This window comes from Platalea leucorodia (assembly GCF_965183815.1).
Source record: "Platalea leucorodia genome assembly, chromosome: 21".
Classification (NCBI taxonomy): Eukaryota; Metazoa; Chordata; class Aves; order Pelecaniformes; family Threskiornithidae; genus Platalea; species Platalea leucorodia.
Window position 1 is genome coordinate 3225008 of NC_138843.1, and position 21714 is coordinate 3246721.

The 21714-nt window shown below is 49.2% G+C and overlaps 3 protein-coding genes across 7 annotated transcripts; 1 reads left to right on the plus strand and 2 right to left on the minus strand.

Moving 5' to 3' along the window:
* Positions 1-655: 655 nt before the first annotated feature.
* Positions 656-5014, plus strand: CIB3 (calcium and integrin binding family member 3; the record flags this gene model as incomplete). Of its 2 annotated transcripts, XM_082331518.1 has the most annotated exons (6): positions 656-706; positions 1013-1047; positions 2754-2865; positions 3234-3381; positions 4301-4496; positions 4993-5014. In XM_082331518.1, the coding sequence occupies 6 exons, from the start codon at positions 656-658 to the stop codon at positions 5012-5014; spliced, it is 564 nt and encodes a 187-aa protein (XP_082187644.1). The 2 variants fall into 2 exon arrangements, with proteins under 2 accessions (XP_082187644.1, XP_082187645.1); XM_082331519.1 differs by lacking the exons at positions 1013-1047; positions 2754-2865.
* Positions 5015-5856: 842 nt separating this feature from the next.
* Positions 5857-14184, minus strand: RAB8A (RAB8A, member RAS oncogene family). Of its 3 annotated transcripts, XM_082331011.1 has the most exons (8): positions 13984-14184; positions 13410-13470; positions 13095-13155; positions 12624-12701; positions 12069-12158; positions 11344-11409; positions 10784-10834; positions 5857-9856 (listed from the first exon to the last, which is right to left on the minus strand). In XM_082331011.1, exons 1-8 carry the CDS (start codon positions 14105-14107, stop codon positions 9764-9766), a joined length of 624 nt encoding a protein of 207 aa, XP_082187137.1. In that variant the 5' UTR covers positions 14108-14184; the 3' UTR covers positions 5857-9763. The 3 variants fall into 3 exon arrangements, 2 of the variants coding, with proteins under 2 accessions (XP_082187137.1, XP_082187136.1); XR_014230285.1 differs by having other exon boundaries at positions 9800-9856; positions 10784-11409; XM_082331010.1 differs by lacking the exon at positions 5857-9856 and having other exon boundaries at positions 10730-11409.
* A 199-nt stretch (positions 14185-14383) lies between these two features.
* On the minus strand, positions 14384-20408 carry TPM4 (tropomyosin 4; the record flags this gene model as incomplete). Of its 2 annotated transcripts, none has more annotated exons than XM_082330988.1 (8): positions 20225-20408; positions 18007-18140; positions 17620-17737; positions 17218-17288; positions 16891-16966; positions 16307-16369; positions 16158-16227; positions 14384-14889 (listed from the first exon to the last, which is right to left on the minus strand). In XM_082330988.1, exons 1-8 carry the CDS (start codon positions 20354-20356, stop codon positions 14807-14809), a joined length of 747 nt encoding a protein of 248 aa, XP_082187114.1. In that variant the 5' UTR covers positions 20357-20408. The 2 variants fall into 2 exon arrangements, with proteins under 2 accessions (XP_082187114.1, XP_082187115.1); XM_082330989.1 differs by lacking the exon at positions 14384-14889 and adding an exon at positions 15525-15607.
* Between the last annotated feature and the right edge of the window lie 1306 nt (positions 20409-21714).

The following is a 21714-nucleotide window of genomic DNA, read 5'->3' on the forward strand; positions in this document are numbered from 1 at the left end:
ATTTCTGTTCACGTGTATGAACTACAGACTCACACGTATTTTCAGTGTAAAGGTCGTATATATATCAGTATATATGTATTATGTCGTGCTAATAATCGTTAACTAGTGGTAATGTGTATTAGCAGATACTGCAGAATAAAGGGAGTGAGCAAACTTTATAGACAGTACCTCCAGTAAAAACTACCATTAGCATTAGTGTATTAGAGGGAAAAGTGAGAAGGAAAGGACAAGGGGTTACCATCACTGTTACTAATTTCTAGCATCTGGTGTTAATTCTTAAAGCGGAAAGACATTACTAATACTTTTCAGGTAATTTACCATATCTGAAGGAATGAAAAAGTATGATCCATGAAGTCTACCTGCTCCCTCAAAGGCACAAGCAAGCAGCTGTTAGTTGGTTTTGGCTCAATACCGTAACGTGAGTCTTCGTTGTGCACAGAGGAGACAGGTGAGTGATGTTGGCTAAGAGCCTGAAGTAGCCAGACTAAGGATTTATGATACTTTGCAGCCTGTGGAACAGGGAAGGCGGTTACTTGATCCTCTGCTGTACCTGAACCTCATTGTTGGAGCTTTTAATAACTGAATATCCAGACCTCCTATAAAGGTGCCTTTGAGGAAAGAATGATGGGACAAGAATCAGCCTTCAGAGGTAGAAATGGGCAACAAGCAAACCATTTTCACTCCAGAGCAACTGGATGCATATCAGGTATAAAACAAACTAAACGGCTGTTTGGACAGAACATTGAATAATGGTGAGGGCTTTTTTTAAACAGTCTCTTCAAAAATTACTAAGTAGGAGTACTAAATTACAGGAAAGATTTTAGTAACATAGTTTGATGCTTATATCAAGAAGAAGGGTTATAAAATACTAATTATATGCCAAAAGAAAGAGCATTAATGCTTGGCCATATATATTACAATATAACTCCATTTAAGTCACTGTATTGGAAAACTTTGGGCCAATGCATGCTAAAAACTGTCATTACATGCTATATCTTTTCTTATTTCATAGGACTGCACATTCTTTACACGGAAAGAAATTCTGAGGTGAGTCTCGTGTGCGTTTTGTGTGTAAAGTACAGAGATTGCTATAAAGACAGGTTACATAGAGGGGGAGGTATTTTTTTTTAAATAATTTTGAAATGGATTTACACAAATGTAAAGCAATACCTTTGGACAATCTGAATATTTTTGTTGCTTTTTTATGTACAAAACCTATGTTTTCTATCTTAAACTGAGCCAGAATTCTGAATTTTGTATTAAGGCACCAGTCTCTCTATCAGAAATAAACGTAACAAGTTATATTTTAGTGCATGCTTTGCCAGTGACATCCATGTTCCCCTCACCTCGTTTTATGACAAATGCTTCAAAGTATACTGTTATTCTTTGGGATACTTTGCCTGTTTTATGAAAACCTTAATGGTTGTGTCAAATTTTATTCACGTCTTCATGTGAATAATTATCCTGGTACTCGAAGGTGCATTTTCCCGAAGCCTTCACACACCTCGTTGAACACTCCATTTAATCTCTGGCGAAAGGAGCTGATAAAGACAGGTTCAGCATTCTGTTCACGGGGGGTTGAGAGCCTCCACTGAAACCCTCAACTTCTTGTAAAAAATACTTACCCAGATAGTAACGTACGTCATATTGAAGTTGCATTTGCCTTTCCTAACCATTGGGCGTGTTAGCAGACAGGGAAGTGTTCAGTTTCTGCATCTCTCAAGATGCCATCACGCACTTCTTGCTAATTTCTCTGAAGGGCAGAGCACAAGTGGCAGTGTTGTACCGAGCATGTCCCTCTTCACAACCTCGATCTCTGTCTTTGAATTTATGCAGGGTAAAACAGGAATGGTTCTGTAATAATTGAAATCTAAATCTGTCTGCCTTTCCAGGTAGTGAGGAGAGGCCAGAACCATAACTGTGTAATGAATAAGGCATTTATTATTGATAAGGATCCCTTTTAAAATTCTCTCCTGTTGTGTTGTTGATAACAGCTGTGAGTGGGATCCTTATTCTAGCACAAGAACTGAAGGAAATAGCAGGCTGAAAAAGTGGTGAATACATTCAAATTATTAATTATGCACATTTTCTGTCTCTTGAACCTGAGTTCTATGGAAAACCAGGAAGATACTTGGGGGGGATGAAAACCTGGTAGAGTTGGTCCCAGATCTCTCTTCCTGCCCGTGGCTTTAGGCGTCCAGGGTTTTATTCTGACATTGAAACTGAATCTTTCATGCTCCAGCTGAAGCCCATTATTTTTGGTCACATTCATCGTGGATGTGGAAAACAGATCCCTTTCACCTTGCCACAAGTTTTTGTCTGTTTGGAAGCTGATTAGGTGGACCTCCAGGTTGAAGGTCTTGTGCCTTGTTCTTATAAATACCTAAATCATCACTACACTACATGCCTGAATACCCCTGCTGACAAGGTAGAAGTAAGCCTGAAGCTTTGTGAAAATCTGTTTTCAGATATGCAGTATCTAGTGGTTTGGCTGCCTGACCTGCGTAAGCATTGTCTCCAAATTGTTCTGTAAACGCGAAGGCTTTGTGGTTTTCGCCAGTTACGCCGTGGTGTTCTTTTTAATACTGTCTCTTCCACCACCAACTACAGAGCATACTTAATGGTATTTCGTGACTGACATCATCCATCTGGTACAGATGCAAAGTGTGAAGAATGATGTGGAAAAGGCAAACACATTGTTCTCGGTGGTGTAAATAACTTGTTCCCTAAGCAAGCCTTCCTTTCTGTTTCAGGCTGTTTTACAGATACCGAGATCTAGCCCCGCAGCTCGTCCCACTCGACTACACAGACAAACCAGACGTGACACTTCCCTATGAACTCATTGGCAGCATGCCAGAGCTGAAGGTACAGAGCAAGGAACACGACCGGAATCGAGTGACACATTTCAGTTTATTCTACCCTTTTTTAATAATTCATCCAGTACTAATTGCTGGGAGGCTGAAAGACAAATAAATTTTGGCTATTGAAGTAAAAAGTCTTTCTGGAAGCTTCTAGTGATTCCCCGAAAACCCCCTGAAATTGCACAGAGGTTAAAGGCTGCAGCTGTGTCTACCTCTGACACAACATTAGCCAAGAACACAATAGCCGAAAGGGGAGCGATTGCCAAAAAGGGGGTTACAACAAAAATAATCTCGCTCCAGTTGTGTCTTACCTGCACCGAAATCAATGCTAGTAAAGATGACCTTCCCTCGCTCCTGTCTTCTGCTTCCCAGGACAATCCATTCCGCCAGCGGATAGCAGAGGTTTTCTCAGAGGATGGAGATGGCAATATGACTTTGGATGATTTTTTGGACATGTTTTCAGTGCTGAGTGAAATGGCTCCCAGAGACTTGAAAGCTTATTATGCTTTTAAAATTTATGGTGAGTGAGATATGCATAAAAAGTAAACGTTGGGGAAATCCTGCAGCTTCATGTAGGGATGTAAAATATTCGTTTTGCCACCATAATGATTCCTAGTTAGGTGTGGTTTTAATACAGCCTTTCTTTTCATTGCATTTGAATGCCTGTTCTCTCTCCTAGAAACTTCGTCTTCTTTATCCTTTTGTCTCTACTCTTATTTAGGATTAGGACTTACTACAAAATTTACAACCTGAAATTATCTGCAGTTTTCAAGAGCCGATAAACATTTAAGAAATACTTCTGTCTGAGGGGCTGCTTGGAAAAGTGCAGCACAAGGGATTTGGCTGCCCATAAATCTGTGGGGTGGTTTTGGTAGGGGGAGGCGGGAGGCAGGGAAGCACACCTCTAGCGTTTTTCTCCAAGGACAAATATAAAGAGTATTTTTTTTCTTTACAGTACCATTTTCAGTTACTTTCTTCATGATCAGCTAAAGCCAAACAATATATCAAACAACCAGCCCAACGTTCTTTGTGATTTAAACTGTACATGACTCAGCAAAGATGTTAAAAAAGTGAACTCTCACCAAAACCGAACAGCCCATTCTCTTCCTTTAACTTCAAACTATTTCTTGCACTTAGTTCAGTAGTGCTGATGTGCTAGAGTGATTTAATTATGGCTAGGCTGTGTTTAGCCATTAAACTATTTACAACGGTTACCCTTATGTAAGATAAGGAGAAACGATTCCAGGATTTTTATTTTGTTATTGAATTTTTATACAAGCAAATATGGATAACTGCAAGACTTCATTTCTGATTTGCAAGTTCTACTTACACAAATACAGTATGGCCTGGGAACCAAACCCTTCCTGTTAGGTCTTGGCGGTCAGCCATGTAAAATGCTGACTTTTGTCACTTGGAATTCATTTTGTTTCCTTTGGCAGATTTTAACAATGATGATTACATATGCAAATCAGATCTAGAGAAAACTGTGAACAAATTAACCCGAAATGAACTTACCCCAGAAGAAGTTAGCCTTGTGTGTGAAAAGGTGATTTACGAAGCTGATGCGGACAACGATGGCAAGCTGTCTTTGGAAGACTTTCAGCATATGATAGTACGAGCTCCAGATTTCCTCAGGTAATATGTGCTTTTAATTTCTAACGCAAAATTGCGCTTAGTTTTTTCGTCAGAAGTCTCTGAAATGTGTGTTTTACGGCTCCTCAGCCATTACAGATCATCACTCTTCCCTGACAGTTTCTAGTAGAGGTGCCCACCACAAAGACTGGGAAAACAGATGCTTGAAAAAGCGTGGAGGCTTCTCGACTTGCTTTTTATGTACTTTTTACATGACACAAAGTCCTTGTAACTTAAAAAGTTAATATTAGCACTGAGGCTCCATTGATAAGTACACGAGAATAGCTCACTCAATGCGTAACATAATCTCAGCGTGGTTTCCGCTGCATGTCTTGCACAAAGCAGCACTCAAACCTTGCATTTATTTAATGTACCTATTCTTTGCAAGTGCTTTGCAAAAGAAAATTTCCAATTTATTGTACAGTCCTAGGATTAATTGCAGTGAATCCCTTTGAACAGAGGGATACGTAAGTGATCATTACTTCTTTTTTTTTAATAGCACATTTCACATTCGAATCTGAATCCAGTGAAACATGCAGACGAAGCGCTTCTTGAACCTTCAGCACCTATTACTTCACCCAAGATTACCATCCATGAGAGAGCAAAATGAGAGGAGCAAAGAGGACAATTTCTGGTAACTGAACCAGTCAGAGAACTCTGTCTCTTGCCGACTTCTTTAAAATGAACCATTCATTAAGCTCTTCATCAAGATTTCCCTGTAATTTAACGAAATGTCTATTCCCCCCCCGCAGCCGGAGCAATCTGGCCTAGAGAGTGAGATGGGAAATATTTTTTTATAGTTCAGACACCACCAGGTAGTAAAGGAACTTGTATCAAATTATAGCTTCTAAAAAAAATTCCTAAGAAAATGCCTTATCCGGTAAAAACCCCTCGAAAATAGTTTCAAAACCATCATGGTTAAATCAAAATTGCGTAAGCAACGCCTCTGATCAGCTTTAACAGTCTTAACGAACAGCCCGGTGAATCAATTTGCTAAGGTATTCCCCTAGCGTGTCACAGACGCCCATGGCAGGTTCCGAGAAGAACGTAGAGAAGAGCTCTCCGTTCCAGAACTTGTAACGAAAAGTCAACATCCTTGAAAGGACAAAAGCGCCTACCCCGCGTTCCTCTCCCTCCTTTCTCTTTGTAGAAATGCCCTATTTGCCACCCAAGAATATGTGCACGAATGATGAACAAGACTGACAAACTGAGTTTGCAAAATTCTCTTTTCATAAGAAGTTTATTTATGCAGTGCTCAGGGTCCTGTACAACAGAGTAAAAACATACATACTGTAATAAACAGGAGTTTTGGTTTTAATACAAACATGAAAATCAATGAGAAGTGTTTAAGAAAGCAGTTGTAATGTGGGAAGGCTGGCAGCCAAAAGTGGTCCTTCTAAAAACACAATTTACAGTAATTTTTAAAAATGTTGGGATGCATTAAGTGCCCTTCAAAACAAAGTCCTAAGTCCCAGCTCACGCTCAACGTCGAGCAGATGATTCCTGCAGAAGGGCTGGAGAGACCAGCCCGCTCAGCTGAGTTACCCACAGAAACAAGCACCCCCACGATCAGTGGAAGAGGTGGGTCAGAGCATAAGGCAGCCTGAAATAATCAGACTGCACATTACCATTAACGTTCAATCGAACAGATCTTTATTTCATCTGGAAATGAAGACAGAAGTTAGTCATCGTTCTTTCCCGGCCCCTACGAACAAATGGAGACCATCTTCTACGCAGCTGTTTGTCCATCGCCTCTCCAGCGTCAAGCCCAGCCCTTTCAAGTCCAAGGGAACAAGAAATCACGGTAGCTTTTGAGCTCGATCATCAGCCAAAGACACCGCCACCACCACAACGAAACCCTTACCAACTGTCAGCGAGACGATTAGCATCTCGCACGAAAGGAGAGACCAAATAATTTTCAGCAGCAGTAAAGAGACTTACAATAATCCATAGGATTTATAAATCTGAGGCTGAAAGTCTGATGCTGGCATAAGGCTCTGATGTCAAGGAACATTAGATGCGCCTATCGGCAAAGGACCTAGACAACGCAAGTGTTCAGGTGGCAAAGCGTTAAAACAGCCGTTCCACCGCTTGCTGACAGACGAGCTACTGACAGGTCCACACCTGCACGGGTGAAGACTCTCTGAAATATTGCAACCAGCCTCGAAAATAAGGTCAACCACAGAATTCTACGATACTCATTAAAGTAAGGGAATTTGAGAACGTGCTCAAAAACGGGTTTGTTTCTCTACAAGCCAAGTGTTAAGCGATTACCTGAAATTCTAGTGGCATTTAGACACTGAGAATGTGTAGTAAGCACATTGTTAATTTTTCGTATCTACTTCAGTTCCTCAGTTTTACAAATTTTGTATCCAACTTCAGATTTCTTCCTCCTTAAAGAAAGCTTAGATATAAATACACTACTGTACGTGTTTACGCAGTACCTCTTTTGATCACTGTGTTTTCCATAACGTTCCTACGTAAAAACCAGTAATTTAATTATGTGATGGAAACACCAACTACATGTTGTACTTATCCAAGATTTGCTGTCCGTCCTTAGCAACGCGTAGCCAAGCATGCATGCAGCTGCAGCGTCTTTAACCTTCTCCTGCCTTACATCTGCATTTTAGGTTTCGTATTGCTTACGGTGATTTAATTTCTGTGTAGTCTCTATGCCCTGGGAGTACAGCGATGACTGTATCACAGTAACTGTATGAAACTTCCTGAGATCAGGCAATAACGTAGTCGTTCATTGAGTAAAACCCATCATTTTGTAAAAGGAAATCATGCTATAAATTAGGTACGTAAACATGTGCAACAACCAGCATAAGTTTAAACAAAAGGTATTCACATACAACGAGTTAGCTTTCAACGCAGAAAGAGTAACTTAAGATTTAGAAAACGAGGAGTGAAAAGCACAATTCCATCCTTCAAGTTTTATCCACCTGGAAACGAAGATGGTTTCCTTTCTCATCTCAAGCGGAGTTAGCGATTTAGCTACTGTCAGCAGGCACTACCCAGCACGGCGGTGGACAGCCCGTGCTATCGAGTTAGCCGAACCACTTGTTTTTCCAGTCACTCTGAAAAAGAAGTCTGGCTGCAACACCTGGCTGTATTAAAGGAGCAGGACGGATGCGAGACAATCCACAAACCAAATCATTAAACAGATCTGTTTTGTGTAGGACAACAACAGTCAGACCATGCCTTAATCACCCCCGGTTCTGCCTCAGTCATTTCCTCAAGCATGCACAAAGTCCTTCTTTAAAAGCATCCTTATCTCAAGATGGAAGCATTGCTTGGCCGACCTACAGCTCCGTACTAACTACGCTGCAGCACGTACCGACCAGAAGGCTCTTCGGTAGCTTAACGTGATTTTACCCTACAAATACACCCGCGCGCCGTCCGCCGTGGCGCACGTTCACCGAGTCCCCGCGCTGAAAAGCCACAAGCAAACAAAAAAACCCCGTCACAAGTTTCTGGTTAGAGGAAAGCTTTACGTTTGAGTTTAATCGTGAACAGAGCTCATTGTAACCTGCTAGCTAGTAAAAAAAAAAAAAAAAGGTTGGTAGCACATAAAATGCATTTTTATAAACCAGTAACTTATACAGTAAAGTTTCCTTTTTCCATTTTAGAAAAACAGGCGATATTCCTGTTGAGCCCAATCGCACGCTGCAGATTTATAAAGTTTAATTATGAATCTGATAGATCTTTAACTACAGCAACACTTACGAGTGCTGCTTCGAGGCCAGAATATTCTACCACAAACTTGAAGAAAACAAAACCGGTGAGTAAATTCATTACCTTTAAAATCAGCTTTAATTTTACCCTTAAGTGCAGTTGTCAATGTAAACAAAGCATGTTAACAATTCCAGTGAGTTGCAGGACACAGCCAATACGTTCAGCTGAATTAAATACACCGGGATTGCAATCGCTTGACAGCAGACCTGGGAGCTGATGGCTCCGACTGGCTCCTCTCGCCAGGCTCCCTAAGGCGGGCCGACGGCCTCCGAACGGAGAGCAACCGGCTGCCCAGCAGCTCCGCTCGGCTGCTGCGTTTCACACGGCGGAATGCGACAGACTGCGTTTACAGGAATAAGTACACAGGACGTTCCCACCGAGGACTAACATCGGCTGCATTGATGCACGCTGTTAACAGGTTTGCTGCTGCTTGAAATCGCAAGTGATCAGTACGCAGCAGCAAGGCAAATCTCAGTTTAAAAAAGTTTGTTTTCAGAAAGTGTTCATATGTGCAACATTTATTTGCATATGTGAGCGAGTGTGCATGAGAACACACAACTGGAAGCAGTGCAATACAATTTCTTGTCACAATTTATAACTAGCTACTACGTCATGACAGATCTGGAGTCATTCTCAACTGGAGAAGAAAAAGCCGCCCATTGTAACGTGACAAATTTTGTGTAAGCGTCCCTGCCCCGACCAGGGTCTGCTTCTCTCCAACCAGACGCCAGCGCCTCGGCACGGGCCTCGCTGCAGCCATCGACTCCTGCGAAACGCGGCTGAACGTCTGGCGTGCTTAATTACGCACGGTGGAGTCTCACACGGATAAAGTAACTCCCGATGGTAAGGATCCACTCTATTTACAGCACACTTCAGTTTTTTAAAAAAATAGAGATTCCTTTGAGGAGGATTTTTTTTTTTTTTTTTTTAACTTCAATTGTACTTGTGGATTGTCTAGGACAACGCAGCTGAATAAGGAACAGGCAGGTAAGGGATTTTCTCTGTAGTAGCAAAGAGGCGGAGAGGCAGAAAGCTTCCCTCTGCCTGCTGGAGAGGTACGCGCCTGTCCTGCCTACGAAGTGCATTTATGTGATGTTTCGATGCGATTGTTCTCTCTGCATCGGTAGAGATGGAGATGCACAGGTACCACGTACGCACACCTGCACTTTATTAATATCGGCATTTCCGTTTCTTATTTTGATCATAACTTAATCTCTCTAATTGGGATACATACAGATATGAACAAAACGATTGAAGCCTGGCAGCAAAGGTGCTGTATCACAGGTCGCGTTTGATCTGCACTCCCTCTGCTAGACAACGCACGTGCCCAGTGGCAATCTGACAAAAATAAACTTGTTTCATCTCCAAAATTGAAGAGTCAGACAATTACTAAAATAAACAATTTCTTATTCAGATGGTCACAGAGTGACAAGGTATGTTGAAAACGCTAAGTCCACAGCCAGAGGAGCTCTCACTCAGAACAGGCACAGTCCAGTTCCCTTGAGCAGGCGCTCAGATTAAGGCCGTGTCCCTCACAGAAGAACACATCGGAAAAAGCTGCTTTTCTTTTGCTGGTCTGGTGTGATTTTGACTCCCTGGTTGCTGCCTTGCGGGCTATTGCCTTCCTGAAGACGCAAAGAATATTAAGTTACTTATTTATACGTCACAGCTTCCGGCATCGCTGTAAGCTCCAGCGCCCATCCTTCGTCCCTTCGTTTGCTGCCTCAAGCCTGCCAGGCACAAACCCCGCTTCTAAAATCGCTTCTCCGAGCCTTACGTCGGCCGCTACGAGAAGCCAGAGCGCTGCACCTGCTACTTCGCCTTCGACTAACAGGCGCTGCGCCTGTTCTTCTGCTTTCTATAAACTCAAAGACAGCTGAGATTTAAGAAAAAAATAAAAATTACAGGACGTGTTTGGCTCTTGCTGAAACACTTAGGCATCGTCAGCAAGCCCCAAAATACCGCAGCTCTGTGGGCGCACGCCCGGCCGCGGGGAGGTGCGATGCTCGGCAAAGGCAGAAGGAATCTTGGTTAGCTTCCTTTCACGAGGAGCAAACCCACGTCGATACGCGTTTATTTGTGGTACAAGAGGTAACCCGCTCCTCTCTCGGGGCGCTTTCGCAAAGTTATCAAAAACTAATTGGTTCGTCCCCCGTTTTTGCACGCGCTAGTTCGAAGGCCGCCCGAGGCGTGAGGGGGCCTCCTACCGGTCTCGTTTACAGGGTTCCCGTTTTCAGACTGCAAGAGCCAGCAGTATCATCGAACTGCTCTACCGCTCACCTGACTTTCCCTCAAACAACAAAAGATAGTTTTATTTAGAAAACCTCAACCATCGCAGCTAATTCCTGAAATGCAGAGACAATTGTTTATGAGCCAAGGGCAGAGCGTAGCTCGACAAAACTAAAAACGAACGTCTATAACCTTCAGCGCGCCCCCCATGAGAGAGGCCGCAAAATATTTTTATAGACGGTGAACCAGGACTGGCTCTTTGGCTTTTGGCTGGGGTTTTTTTCCTATTTAAATACAGCGTGGACCAAGCGAAAGCTACTCACCAACTTCTTGTCCATTTTTGCTTTGATATCTCTTGCGAGAGTGAAAAATGCCTGTGACGAGTAAAACAGTTAAGCGTTACACGGCAAATAAAACGTATTCTAACATTTCTGTTTAGCGATAAGCTGCCTTCCCGAGTTTCTACATACACCGAGCTCCTGAGGAACGTCACAATTTCAGGTTCTTCCCCCCTCCAGGTTTTAGGGCTCCTTTTCTAACCCCGCCACCTCCTCCCCGAGCCCGGGAACCAGGACGGCGGGGCACGACCGGGCCCCAGAGCGGCGAAACGCCGCCCGCGCTCCATCACGTCACCGAATGCAGACATAAGCCATCTCAGTCTGCTGGGACGCCCTTGTGTTACACTCTAAGCACCAAGTGCAATTTAAATAAATTAGCATAACGCTGGTTAGCCAGCGCCTTCACGGAACGCAGGGACGCGTCTCAGTAACCCGCCTGCAGCCCCAACAGCGGAGCCCGGCGTCCAGCCGGGACGGGCAAGCGTCCTTACTGCCTGCTTGCGCGCACGAGACAGCAAATGCGAGGGAAAGGTTACGGTACTTACGTTCTCTATGTTTATATTTGCTTTTGCACTGGTCTCCATAAATTTAATTCCAAAACTTGCAGCGAGCTGAACAAAAGCAGGTTTCAGTTAGTTGGATAATTGCGGGAACAGCTCTGAATAAAACGGCCGCCCAGGGTCCGCCCCTCCTGCCGCCACCCAGAGCAACCTGGGGATCTACTCCAGCTGCCAGAACCAGCAACTCAATCTCTCCCCCGTTGGCACCTGCTCTTACCGGGCTTCGCTCTGCTGCTGTACACTCCGCGCGCGTTCTCATCTGCTCCTCTGACTTCTAGTTTTTTCCTCGCATAGATACCTCGTCAGTCTCGCAACGCCCGCAGCGCGCAGGGGCACCTTCCCCGCCTCGACCGAGCGAGGTCTGACGCCAGAAAAGGCAATCCCGCCCGCCCCGCCGCCCGGCCTTCAGCCCAAAAGAGACGGCTCCGAAACGTCCGACCCCAGCGTGCTGCTGCTTCCTTTTTCTAAGGAAAACCCAGCTCCTTGTTTGCCCCTCGCACATCTCGACCAGGCAATCGACGAGAGCTCCTACCGCAGGCTCATCTTTTTACCAGAGCGGGGAGGTGTTTTGCAACCACAGCCCGGGAGATGGTCAATGGTTCCGCTTCGGAACACCGCCGAGGCGCCAAAGAAGCGCGCAGACGGTAACGAACGCAATCTTTACACTCCGAGAAGTCTAAGCTGAATTGCATTAAAGCTACGGCACTTACCTTCTCCCCTTGCTCTCTAGAAACTTGTCTTTTATCGTTGGCATCGCATTTGTTCCCAAGGATCATTTTTTCCACGTCCGGAGAGGCGTGCTGAGGTAGAAACAGAGCACAGGCCTTTGGCGTGGGGGGCTGAGACAAATCTCGTCAAAAAGAGGAGGCGCGCAGCAAGCCCTTAACGTGGAGATGCCGGTGCCAAGCGTTTCCCGCGGTTCCGAGCTCCCCAAAGCCCCCCCTCCCTGCGGGCACCGGCGGCCCAGCGCGTCCTGCGCGGCAACAGCTCGCGGGTCGCCTGTCCTGGCAGGAGAAGGCCACCTCGGTCCCCTGGTCGGGAGAAGGGCTCCGGCCCCGCGGCTGGCCCTCGCGCGCCAGCACAACGAGCCGCTGCTCACCGAGCCGCCCCGCAACCTGCCGCTGTTTTCATTCAACTGACTCTCCCAGGGCCCTTCCGCTCCTGAACTCAAAAGAAACTGCGCGATTCCGAAGCGTTTCGGTTTCGACTGCTTTTGGAGGAAGAAACGGCATCTTCAACAGGCAGCCAGTAAACAGGGACGTTACCTCTTCAATATTCCTGACCCAGTTCCGAATGTTTTCAAAAGATTTTTCGTTGGTGATGTCATAGACCAACATAATGCCCTAAAGATGAAGAAGGAGATAGGTTGTTTCAGCGAGCGTCAGTTTAAGCAAGAGTTAAAGACTTGTCCGCAGCAGAAAGGAGCAACTTGACAGAGAGGGTTTTTAAAAAAGCCGGTCGCAGCTCTACAGCACGCGGAACGGCAGCCGGCGCCTCGCTAGACAAGGCTGCGGGGCGCGCGTTTACGGAGCGCGTCAGGGAGGGAGCCGCCGCCGCGAGCTCCCACCTCGTCCCAGCGCCGCTCGCGACAGGAGCGCGACCGCAAACGTTTAGCTGGGCGGAGTTTACGCGCGGGGGGAGAGGCCGCCACGCGCGCTCCGCGTTAAACCCAGCTGATGCGACTGCGAAGGCTGAACCGCCCGGTTTAGGCTTGGCGCGACCCGCGCGGCTCCTACCATTGCTCCCCTGTAGTACGCCGTCGTGATGGTGCGAAATCGCTCCTGCCCGGCGGTGTCCCTGCAACACAGAACGGGGAGACTGGCGCAAACCACCTACGCCGCCACGCTGAAGTCAAAGCCACCCCAAGTTTTAATTAGATATCGTTGAACCGGTCTTTAGCCACGCTAAAAGCATCTCGCGGTTTCTAAGATAGCGCTAACTGCGGAAGAGCACAACTGGAGTAAAAACGTAACGATGACATCACCACCCCGCAGCGTGCGACAGCCGGTTATCAGACATCGACTCAGGTAACTTTAGAAGCAAAGTCTTACCATATCTGTAGCTTAATTCTCTTGCCATCTAGCTCTATAGTTCTAATTTTAAAATCGATACCTGAAAAGAGAAGCAACAGAATTACTGCCAGCGCCGGCCAAAGACCGAACCAACGCTTCTCCCTCCCGCGCCGCTGCTCAGACCGGCACCGCTCGGCGACAGCGGGAGGCAGCAGCGCACCCCCCCCCCCCCGCCCCCGCCCCCGCCGACGAGGGAGCCGCCGGCAGCGACCGGAGCCACGGCGACGCCGGCGGAGCCCCTGCCCGGCTCCCTGCCGGGCCGCGGCGAGCGAAGCCGCAGCAGCCCCCCGGGGCCGAGGCGGGGCGGCACGGCCGGGCCGCGCTCCCCTCGCTGCCCCGGCCCCCGGCGCCGGCGGCCGCCGGAGCCACCCGCCATGGCGGCGAACCCGCCGCCCCCGCCGCTCCCGCCTGCGCCGCAACCCGGCGGAACGAGCCGCTCCCGGGGCCGGGGCCGGGGCGGCGCCAGGCGGGAGCTCCGGCCGGCGGGGCCCGGTGCGGTGCCGTGCGGTGCGGTCCCCGCGGGTCGCGCCGGCCCCCGCCCGGCCGCGCTCACCGATGGTGGAGATGAAGGTGGCGTTGAAGGCGTCCTCGGAGAAGCGGAAGAGCGCGCACGTCTTCCCCACGCCCGAGTCGCCGATGAGCAGCAGCTTGAAGAGGTAGTCGTACGTCTTCGCCATGTTCGCGGGCGCCGCCCCGCCGCCCCCCGCGCCGCCTCACGGGCCGCGCCCGCCGCCCATCACCGCCCGCCGCGCGCTTATTGGCTGAGCCCGGCGCGCGTCACCGCGGAGCCCGACAGGAAGCGCAGGGAGCCGGCGCGCCATTGGCGGGCGCCCTGCGCGTGCCCGGCCGAGCGTCACTTCCTGCCGCGGGCGGAAGGCGCGTGCGGCCGTGCGACCGCCAGGCGAGGCCGGCAAACACCGACGTCACGTCTTTAACTCTCTGGTGGCCCATGACGTCACCCGAACGGAAGCGCCGCACAAAGACCAGGAGGAGACCGCGGCACCGTCAGAAATTGTTTAATACGAAACGTCAGGAAGAGGCGCCGCGGCCGCGCTGCCGCCGCGCGCGGAGGAAGGGCTCGGCCGCCGGGAAAAGCTACAGCCGCGCTGTCGATAACCCGCGCAAGGGGAACGAGGGGGCTCCCGCGGCCCCGGCTCGCGCTCTCCCGCGCGCGGCGGGGCGCCGGCGGCCGCCGCCTCCGGCAGGAGCGCACCGGAGGGGCCGGGGGCCGCGCTGCCGGCGTCGAGCTGCGCCCGGGGCCTGGCGCGCGGCTGCGCTGCTCATAACTTAGTTGGAGAGAGAGAGAGAGAGAGAGAGAGGAGCGATGCGGTAGATGCAGAGAGGTTTCCGTTGGCCGCCGAGAGCCCTGCGCGAGCTCATATACAGTTCAGCTCGTTTAGCGTCTGGTCCAGTGTCTGGTGCAGCCCCAAGTTCTCTTCTTTGGCTTGAGCAAGTTTTTCTAGTGAGAAGGAAGAAAAAAGCAGGAGTTAATCCCGGCGCTACCGTACGGCCTTTCCTCTTGAACTAAACCCCACGCTGACTCACCTTCGCGTTCAGGACGGCGCTGTAACCGCGTCCTGACAATGGGGCCATTTTTTTGGCAATCGCTCTCATTTAGCGCGGTTTTTGGACTCGTTTTACGCGGGATGTGGCGGACTTGCGTTTTAACACGTGATTTACAGGACGCGTCCCTCCGCGTTTGCCTTCTCCCGACAGTTTTTAGCCGGGCAGACGGAGCCCCGCAAGCACCGAAAGCGCTCGCAGCTTTTCGCTGCCCTGCGCGCCCTTGGGAACGCCAACGGTGGGGCGTTCGCCAGCGCCTGCCCCGGCCCAGGGGGGCCCCCGCGCTGCCTGCGTCTGCCTGTCCCCGGCGTGAGGGGCGGAGCCTACTTTTGGTGTCGTTACTGGTGTATTGTAGGTGAAGCATAAGGAAATGAACCCCAAGAGCGGGAAGGTAGAGGTATCTTGTTTTATTGAGCTCAGTTCTTACAGAGGAGCTTGAAGGATCGCTTGTGGAAGTGGCACAGAAGCGACAGGCACGGCAGGCAGGAAAAGCTAAAGCAGCGCAGCGCGGCCCCGCGCCCCCAGAGCCCGTCACAAGGAGGTCATGTCATTGAGAGCATGGTCAAGCTCCTCGCTGATGGCTTTGTACTTCAGCTTCTGAGCGTACAGCTCGTCTAGCGGGCGCGAGGGCAGGAGGCGGGATTCAGCAAGAAATGCAGAAAAACAGTCCAGAGGAAGAGGCGCAGAGCGGGAGACGCGAAGGCAGTCAGAGGGCAGCAGCCAGAGCGGTTGAGGAAGACAAAAGAAGAAAACAGATGCGTAACTGAGAACCGGTAAGACAGCAAAAAATCCACACAGCTGCCAGGTCAGAAGCTTCATCTCCACCTCCTTTTTTTTTAATCTCTCAAAATGATTTTTCAATCAGATGAAGTGGGGTTGTGAGCTTGTTATTAACAGAGAAAGCCCCTGAGCCCACGTATCTGCGAGTTGGCCAAAATCCGGGTATTGCTACCCGCTTTTGGAAGAGAGCCTCTTTCAGGAAGCCTTCCTGCGGGCAGGAGGTGCCAGCGGGACAGGCGCCTGCGCGGGCACAGCCCGCCGCTCCGCCAGCACGCCTGACCCGCCCTTCTGTCCCGTCCCGAGAAAATCTCATACCCGCTCCGAGAATTTTGTTCTCTGATCTGCAATCGACCACTTCTAAATGAAACCCGAGCGATTTCCTACCTTCCAGGTCATCAATAGACTTTTCCAGTTTGGCAACTGTTCTCTCCGCAAATTCAGCACGAGTTTCAGCCTAAAAAGAAATTAAATAGAGTAACTGGATGCTGTTAAGAAATGATGCCAAAATACAGGTTGGGGATGGGTGAACTTACTTCTTTCAGCTTGTCAGAGAGAATCTTGATTTCTTCTTCGTATTTATCTTCTTTTTCCGAGTACTGTGAAAACAATAAACACTCTTTTAAGGGAAGTTGTAGCAACGGTAATAAATGTTTATGAAACTGTGACCTATTTATAACCACTTTTCCTTTTGCAGCAGCTGCACACACCCTCTCCGTGCTTTCCCCTCTTCACCAAGACACCCGGCCCCGGGCTCATAAACCACCATTTTAAGGCTGGGGGTGTCCACGCTCCTTCGTGCGTCATCTCGCACCCTAACGGGCTCCCCCGCTTGTGCAGCACAGAAGAGCTCAATGTGCGAGAGAAGACGAAGCCTTCCGTGCCGATTTAGACCAGCCAGAAACAACCGGTTACTGAAAGAGTTTTAACAGTTTTCATTCTTGAGGGCAGAACCCACAAAAAGAGCAAGAGCAGAAACCCAGGAGCTGTCAGCAGCGTGCTGGGGTGGGAACGGAGCTTTAGGTCGGGCCACTTCCTTTGTATTTCTGGATTATTTCTATGGATTTGATTTACAGGTTCCGATTTTGCCCCTGTCCCTTAGGTGACGGAAAGAACCAACCTTTTCAGATTGAGCTTCCAAAGACTTCAGGTTGTTGGTGACGTTCTTTAACTCCTCTTCAAGGTCACTACATTTACTACAGGGGGAAAAAAAAAAAAGTATAAATTATTACTGTCCCTGTTATGACTTAATTTAATTTTCAAGAAGTCTAAAAATAGAAGGGATGAAGTAATTATTAAGTCTGAAAGGAGAAAATTGGGTATATAGGGTAAAAAAAAGCTCTTCTACTTATACTACATGCCTGCCGAGCAGTCGATTTTTGTAATGAAACACGGCTTTGAGCTCTACTGTATTCTAAACTGCTTCCGTGTATCTGAAGTTACTCACACTTCGGACACCTCTGCACGCTCTTCAGCTCTTTCCAGTTCACCCTCCAAAATAACCAGTTTCCGGGCAACCTGTGAAGCGAAAACAGCCGTTATCAAGCCGGTCTGTGATTTCTGACTTGTTTCTCTCAAAGCACTACGCTCGTGCTTTCCTTCGGAATGAGGGAATTAGGATAAAACACGCGCAGACGTGACGGGCTTTTTCCCCAAATAAATTAGATTTTGCAGTGTTCTTAGCGTTAAGTATCTAAGGTGCCGCTCAAGTCACAGTTACTCCTTTCTGGGAACATTCCAAAGTCGAAGCGTCGCCCAGTGAAGGGCATACAACGAATGACCAAACGGGAGAGTAACAAAGCTGCTCGCAGTTCTCCCGTGTGTTTAATCCCTTCCTTAGCCCTGTTACCTCCTCGTATTTGCGGTCAGCTTCTTCAGCAATGTGCTTCGCCTCCTTCAGTTGCATTTCCTGAATTTCCATTTTCTCTTCATCTTTCATTGCTCTGTTCTCAATAACCTTCATTCCTCTGCAGAAACCAAAGCAAGTGTGGTTAACGCGGAAGCATTTTAGCACTTTTATCTCAAAGGTCCTGCAGCGGAGTTCGGTGGCCCATTATGACCGTACCAGCGTGTTCTTCAAGGCCCTAACAGAATTGCTCAGTCAGGCTTTTTAAGTTCCGAGTCTCTGACCTGCAATCCACATTAGCACACGCAGATACTAAATTATACAGGAATATTTTATTGGGATATATTCAAGTTTTTACAAAGTAAGAAAGAAAAAGAAGAGGAAACGTACCTCTCGCTCTCATCGGCTGCTTTCTCGGCCTCCTCCAGTTTCTGCAAGGCTGTGGCCAGCCGTTCTTGGGCACGATCCAGCTCCTCTTCCACGAGCTGGATGCGTCTGTTCAGAGCTGCCACCTCACCTTCAGCCTGTGTGAAACACAGCCCCCCCAGCCGAGGTTACGCACACGCCGCTTGCTGGCTGACAAATGTTCTCAACTAATCGGTTTCCATAAACCTGCAAAGGCTTCTCCTTGGTGCAGGCGGGGAAGCTCTAGGAACCCTTCCGTCTCTGCTTTTTGTTTGTTTAAACTATGGCATCTCAGGAATTTCAAGGTATGGAGTATGTGCTTCTCCTTTCTTTTTTAATGGTACTTATCATTCCTGCCATACAACGAAGGATTAGACACCGACTGCCAACAGAGAACTGTTTTCCGATCGCTTCACAGGGCAGGATCTACCCGTAGGATTCAAAAGTTAAAAACCGAACTGTTTCCGTAATGGCTTGTTCCAAAAACTTCACAGTTGATTTTTACGTTCTTGGTTTCATCACAGACTAGCTATACCCTGTCCTAGCCCACTGCCGAAGCTCAAGCCGTTGCGTTCTCCATTACGGGCTCCTTTGCCTGCAAATGCTATATAACCTGTGCGCGGTCAGCTGGGCAGACACGGCTGGCCCCAGCACGGGAGAGCCCGTCTTCTTTGTAACATAAATCGGGCAAAATTAGATATGGTCTTAAAAGAAGTTCACTTTCCTTTTTCATTGCTTCCTGTGGTACTTAAGGAATTAGGCAGAAAGCATTTCTTAATAATAAGGCCTGTTTACATATTATTGAATAAGCTGCACAGTAATTGGAAACACTATTAATGTTTAAAAACCAGACTAGATCATAAACGGAGAGGTTGTTGGGAGAAACACTCGCATACAGCCAATATGAACAACTTGGTGTCCAGAAATACATTGTGTTTATTAAGATATGGCTCCTTGAATTGCTTCTTATTTGAAGGAAAATAAACCCCTACTCTAATCAGGTTTGCGCACTTAATTGTACCCAAATCTGAGCAAGATCGCTACATGTAAGATTAACTTTTCAAAAAAAAAAAAAAAAAAAAACAAACCAAAACCAAACCACTTTTACGGGCTATAGATCCTGGAAGGGCAATTGGTTTATGCTTTATGTTAAACACTTTGAAAAAATATTTGTTTTGCTGCAGCTTCTCAAATTTGGTTACTGACCGCTCCTCCTAAGCTGGAGGAAGTGGTTTCCGTTCAGAGCTGTACCATCTTGGAAAGGATTTCGGTGACTGATCCAAATGGAAGCTGACCCAGGATTCCTCTAGGCATAAATTACCCAGCATTTCATTTGTTTTTTACCCAGTGCTATGTGTTTAACTTCTCGATTTACACACAAGGCATCAATCGTGTGTAGAAAACTGGCATCTGTTATGTGGCAGCCTGCAACTCCTTCCACTAGACAGGACACTTTTAAGTCATATTTTAATTAAGCAAGATTCCAAAGCTATGGAGACGGGGCCACTGGGAAGCTGGAGTTAGTCTGGCTCCACCTCTCCCAGAAGCAGCCCGCAGTCCTTATACGGTAAAACTAACTCGCTGACATGTGATAAAATAGCAGGAAGATGCCGGGAAGGCTGATCACACACAAATCTAAGTGAAACCAGCTGTCCAGCCCCGGGAGAGCCGCACACTAGTGGAGAGTTCTGATTTCTCTGTGAAAACCAGGAGGGAAAGTTATTTTCCAGCAGTTCGGACATTTCCCAGCTGCGCTGGAGCCAGCGGTGCGGCGCTGAGAGGCGGGAACTCCCCGCTCGTTGTCATGCAGCGCTTTTTCCTAATTAACCGGCCTTTTTTTACTAAACTCGTAAGCGCTTCCCGATGCCGAGCGGTGCTCGCGACGCCTTTTCCGAGGGGAACGGCCCCAGAGCGCGATAAGCAGCGGGCGCCCGGGAGGAGGCGGCGCCGGCGCCGCCGGTGCCCCCGCAGGAGGGTGCGGGCGAGGCGCTGCGGCAGCGCCGGCGGCTCCGCAGGGAGCGCGGCGCGGAGCAGCGGGGGCACAGCTGAGGAATGAAGGCGGCCGGCGGCCGGGCCGTCCTCCCGGAGCAGGGGAGAGCCAGGCGCGCCCCAGCGAGAGAGAGCCAGAGACAGGAAGGAAGGAGCAGGGCAGCCCGGGAGAGAGCGACCGAGAGAGGCGAGCAGGCAGCCCGGGCGGTCTCACTTTCTCCCGCAGGTCCCGTTCCAGGTCCAGCTCCCGCTGGAGGACCTGGGCGCGATCCTCCGCCTCATCCGCCTGTTGCTGCAGGCACTGGATCTTCCTCTTCACCGCTTCCAGGGAGCTCGGCGCGGCCATGGGCGCGGCGCTGGCGGCGGGCAGGGCGCGGAGGTGCTGCACGTGGCGGCGCGCGGCCCCGCGCCTTTCAATGGGCCGATGACGTCACGCGGCTGGAGGTGGAGGTGGGGGTGGTGACGTAGCAGAGAGGAGTCGGCGCAAGCAGCGCCGGGACGGTCGCGCCCCGGGGCCGCCCCGCCCGTTTCCCCCCGCCATCCCGCGGCGTCCCCGCCGCAGCCCCGGCCCCGCTCCGCGCTGCCCCGGGCGCCGCCTCGCCCGGCGCTGCCACACCGGCCGCCGGGCCGCCCCGGGCCCCAAGGCGGGGCGCGCCAAACCGCTGCCAGGTCCCGCGCTCCCGTTGTGCCGCTGGCGCGTCGGGGCCGGCGCGGGCGGGGGGAAGCCAACCCCGACCGCTGCCAGCGGAGCCCGCGGCCGAGGCCGAACCGCATCCTTAGGCCACAGCAGATCCCGGCTGCTGCCCCAGCCTCCCTGAAAGATCCCCATTTTGTTTACTTCGATTAAAGGAGATTTGGCCCTTCCTAAAGCACTCCCGCCCGCAAACGCTCCCCCCCGTTTCGGAACCCCGAGGGGCGCAGAGCTGCGCGCTCCCCTTCGGGTACCCGCCGAGGCCGAGCGGCGCGGCCGCGCGCGCCGTGCTCTCGCTGCAGAACAGCCAGCCCGAGCTCGCCCTTCCTACCCCCGATCCAAGGGCTGCAGTACAAAAATTCCCAGCGATTTTTACCATCGGCGTACGACACACGTACTGCAAGATACACGGAGCATAGTTCCAGGCAAGCGTTAGCTGTAGGTACGTACGTCAGTGGCCTTCTTTTCAGCCTGCTCTAGTTTCTCCTGGGCATCTTTGAGAGCCTCCGAGTACTTATCCAGCTCATCTTCAGTTCCTTTCAACTTCTTCTGCAGAGCTACCAGCTCATCCTCTACCTTTCAAGAGAGAAAAAAAACCCACCAGTGAGCATTCTGCTGCATTATCGGTTACAGTTTAATATGGTTAAAACCTCTCTTTACTATTAGTTTTAACCCGACGTAACATACAAGAAGTCACACCAAAGACCAGATCAAAGCTCTGCCGGGGCGCGTAGTCTGGGAACGACTGGTGGCAGTTGCCAGGGAAAGATCATTAAAGACGTTGTCGTTCCTGCCACTGCACACGCAGGATCCAGTTTAATACATAACTCGGTATAAGCCCTTTTTCACCTCATTTCTATTTTGGACTCTACAACACCCTGCAGCAGTGAATTCTACAGCGTAATTATAAATGTTTTAAAATTGTGTCCTTGTGTTTGTTCTAACACCTGATGATTTATTAGGGAACTATTCAATTCCTGTATAGCTAGAAAAAAGAAGTGGCCGTTCCCTAA

Coding starts and splice junctions, on each gene's coding strand:
- RAB8A (XM_082331010.1), bottom strand. CDS start 14,107: ATGGCGAAGACGTACGACTACCTCTTCAAGCTGCTGCTCATCGGCGAC. Junction 13,471..13,983: donor CACCTTCATCTCCACCATCG/GTGAGCGCGGCC, acceptor TTCTCTTTTCAG/GTATCGATTTTAAAATTAGA. Junction 12,159..12,623: donor GGGTCAGGAATATTGAAGAG/GTAACGTCCCTG, acceptor TTTCTACCTCAG/CACGCCTCTCCGGACGTGGA.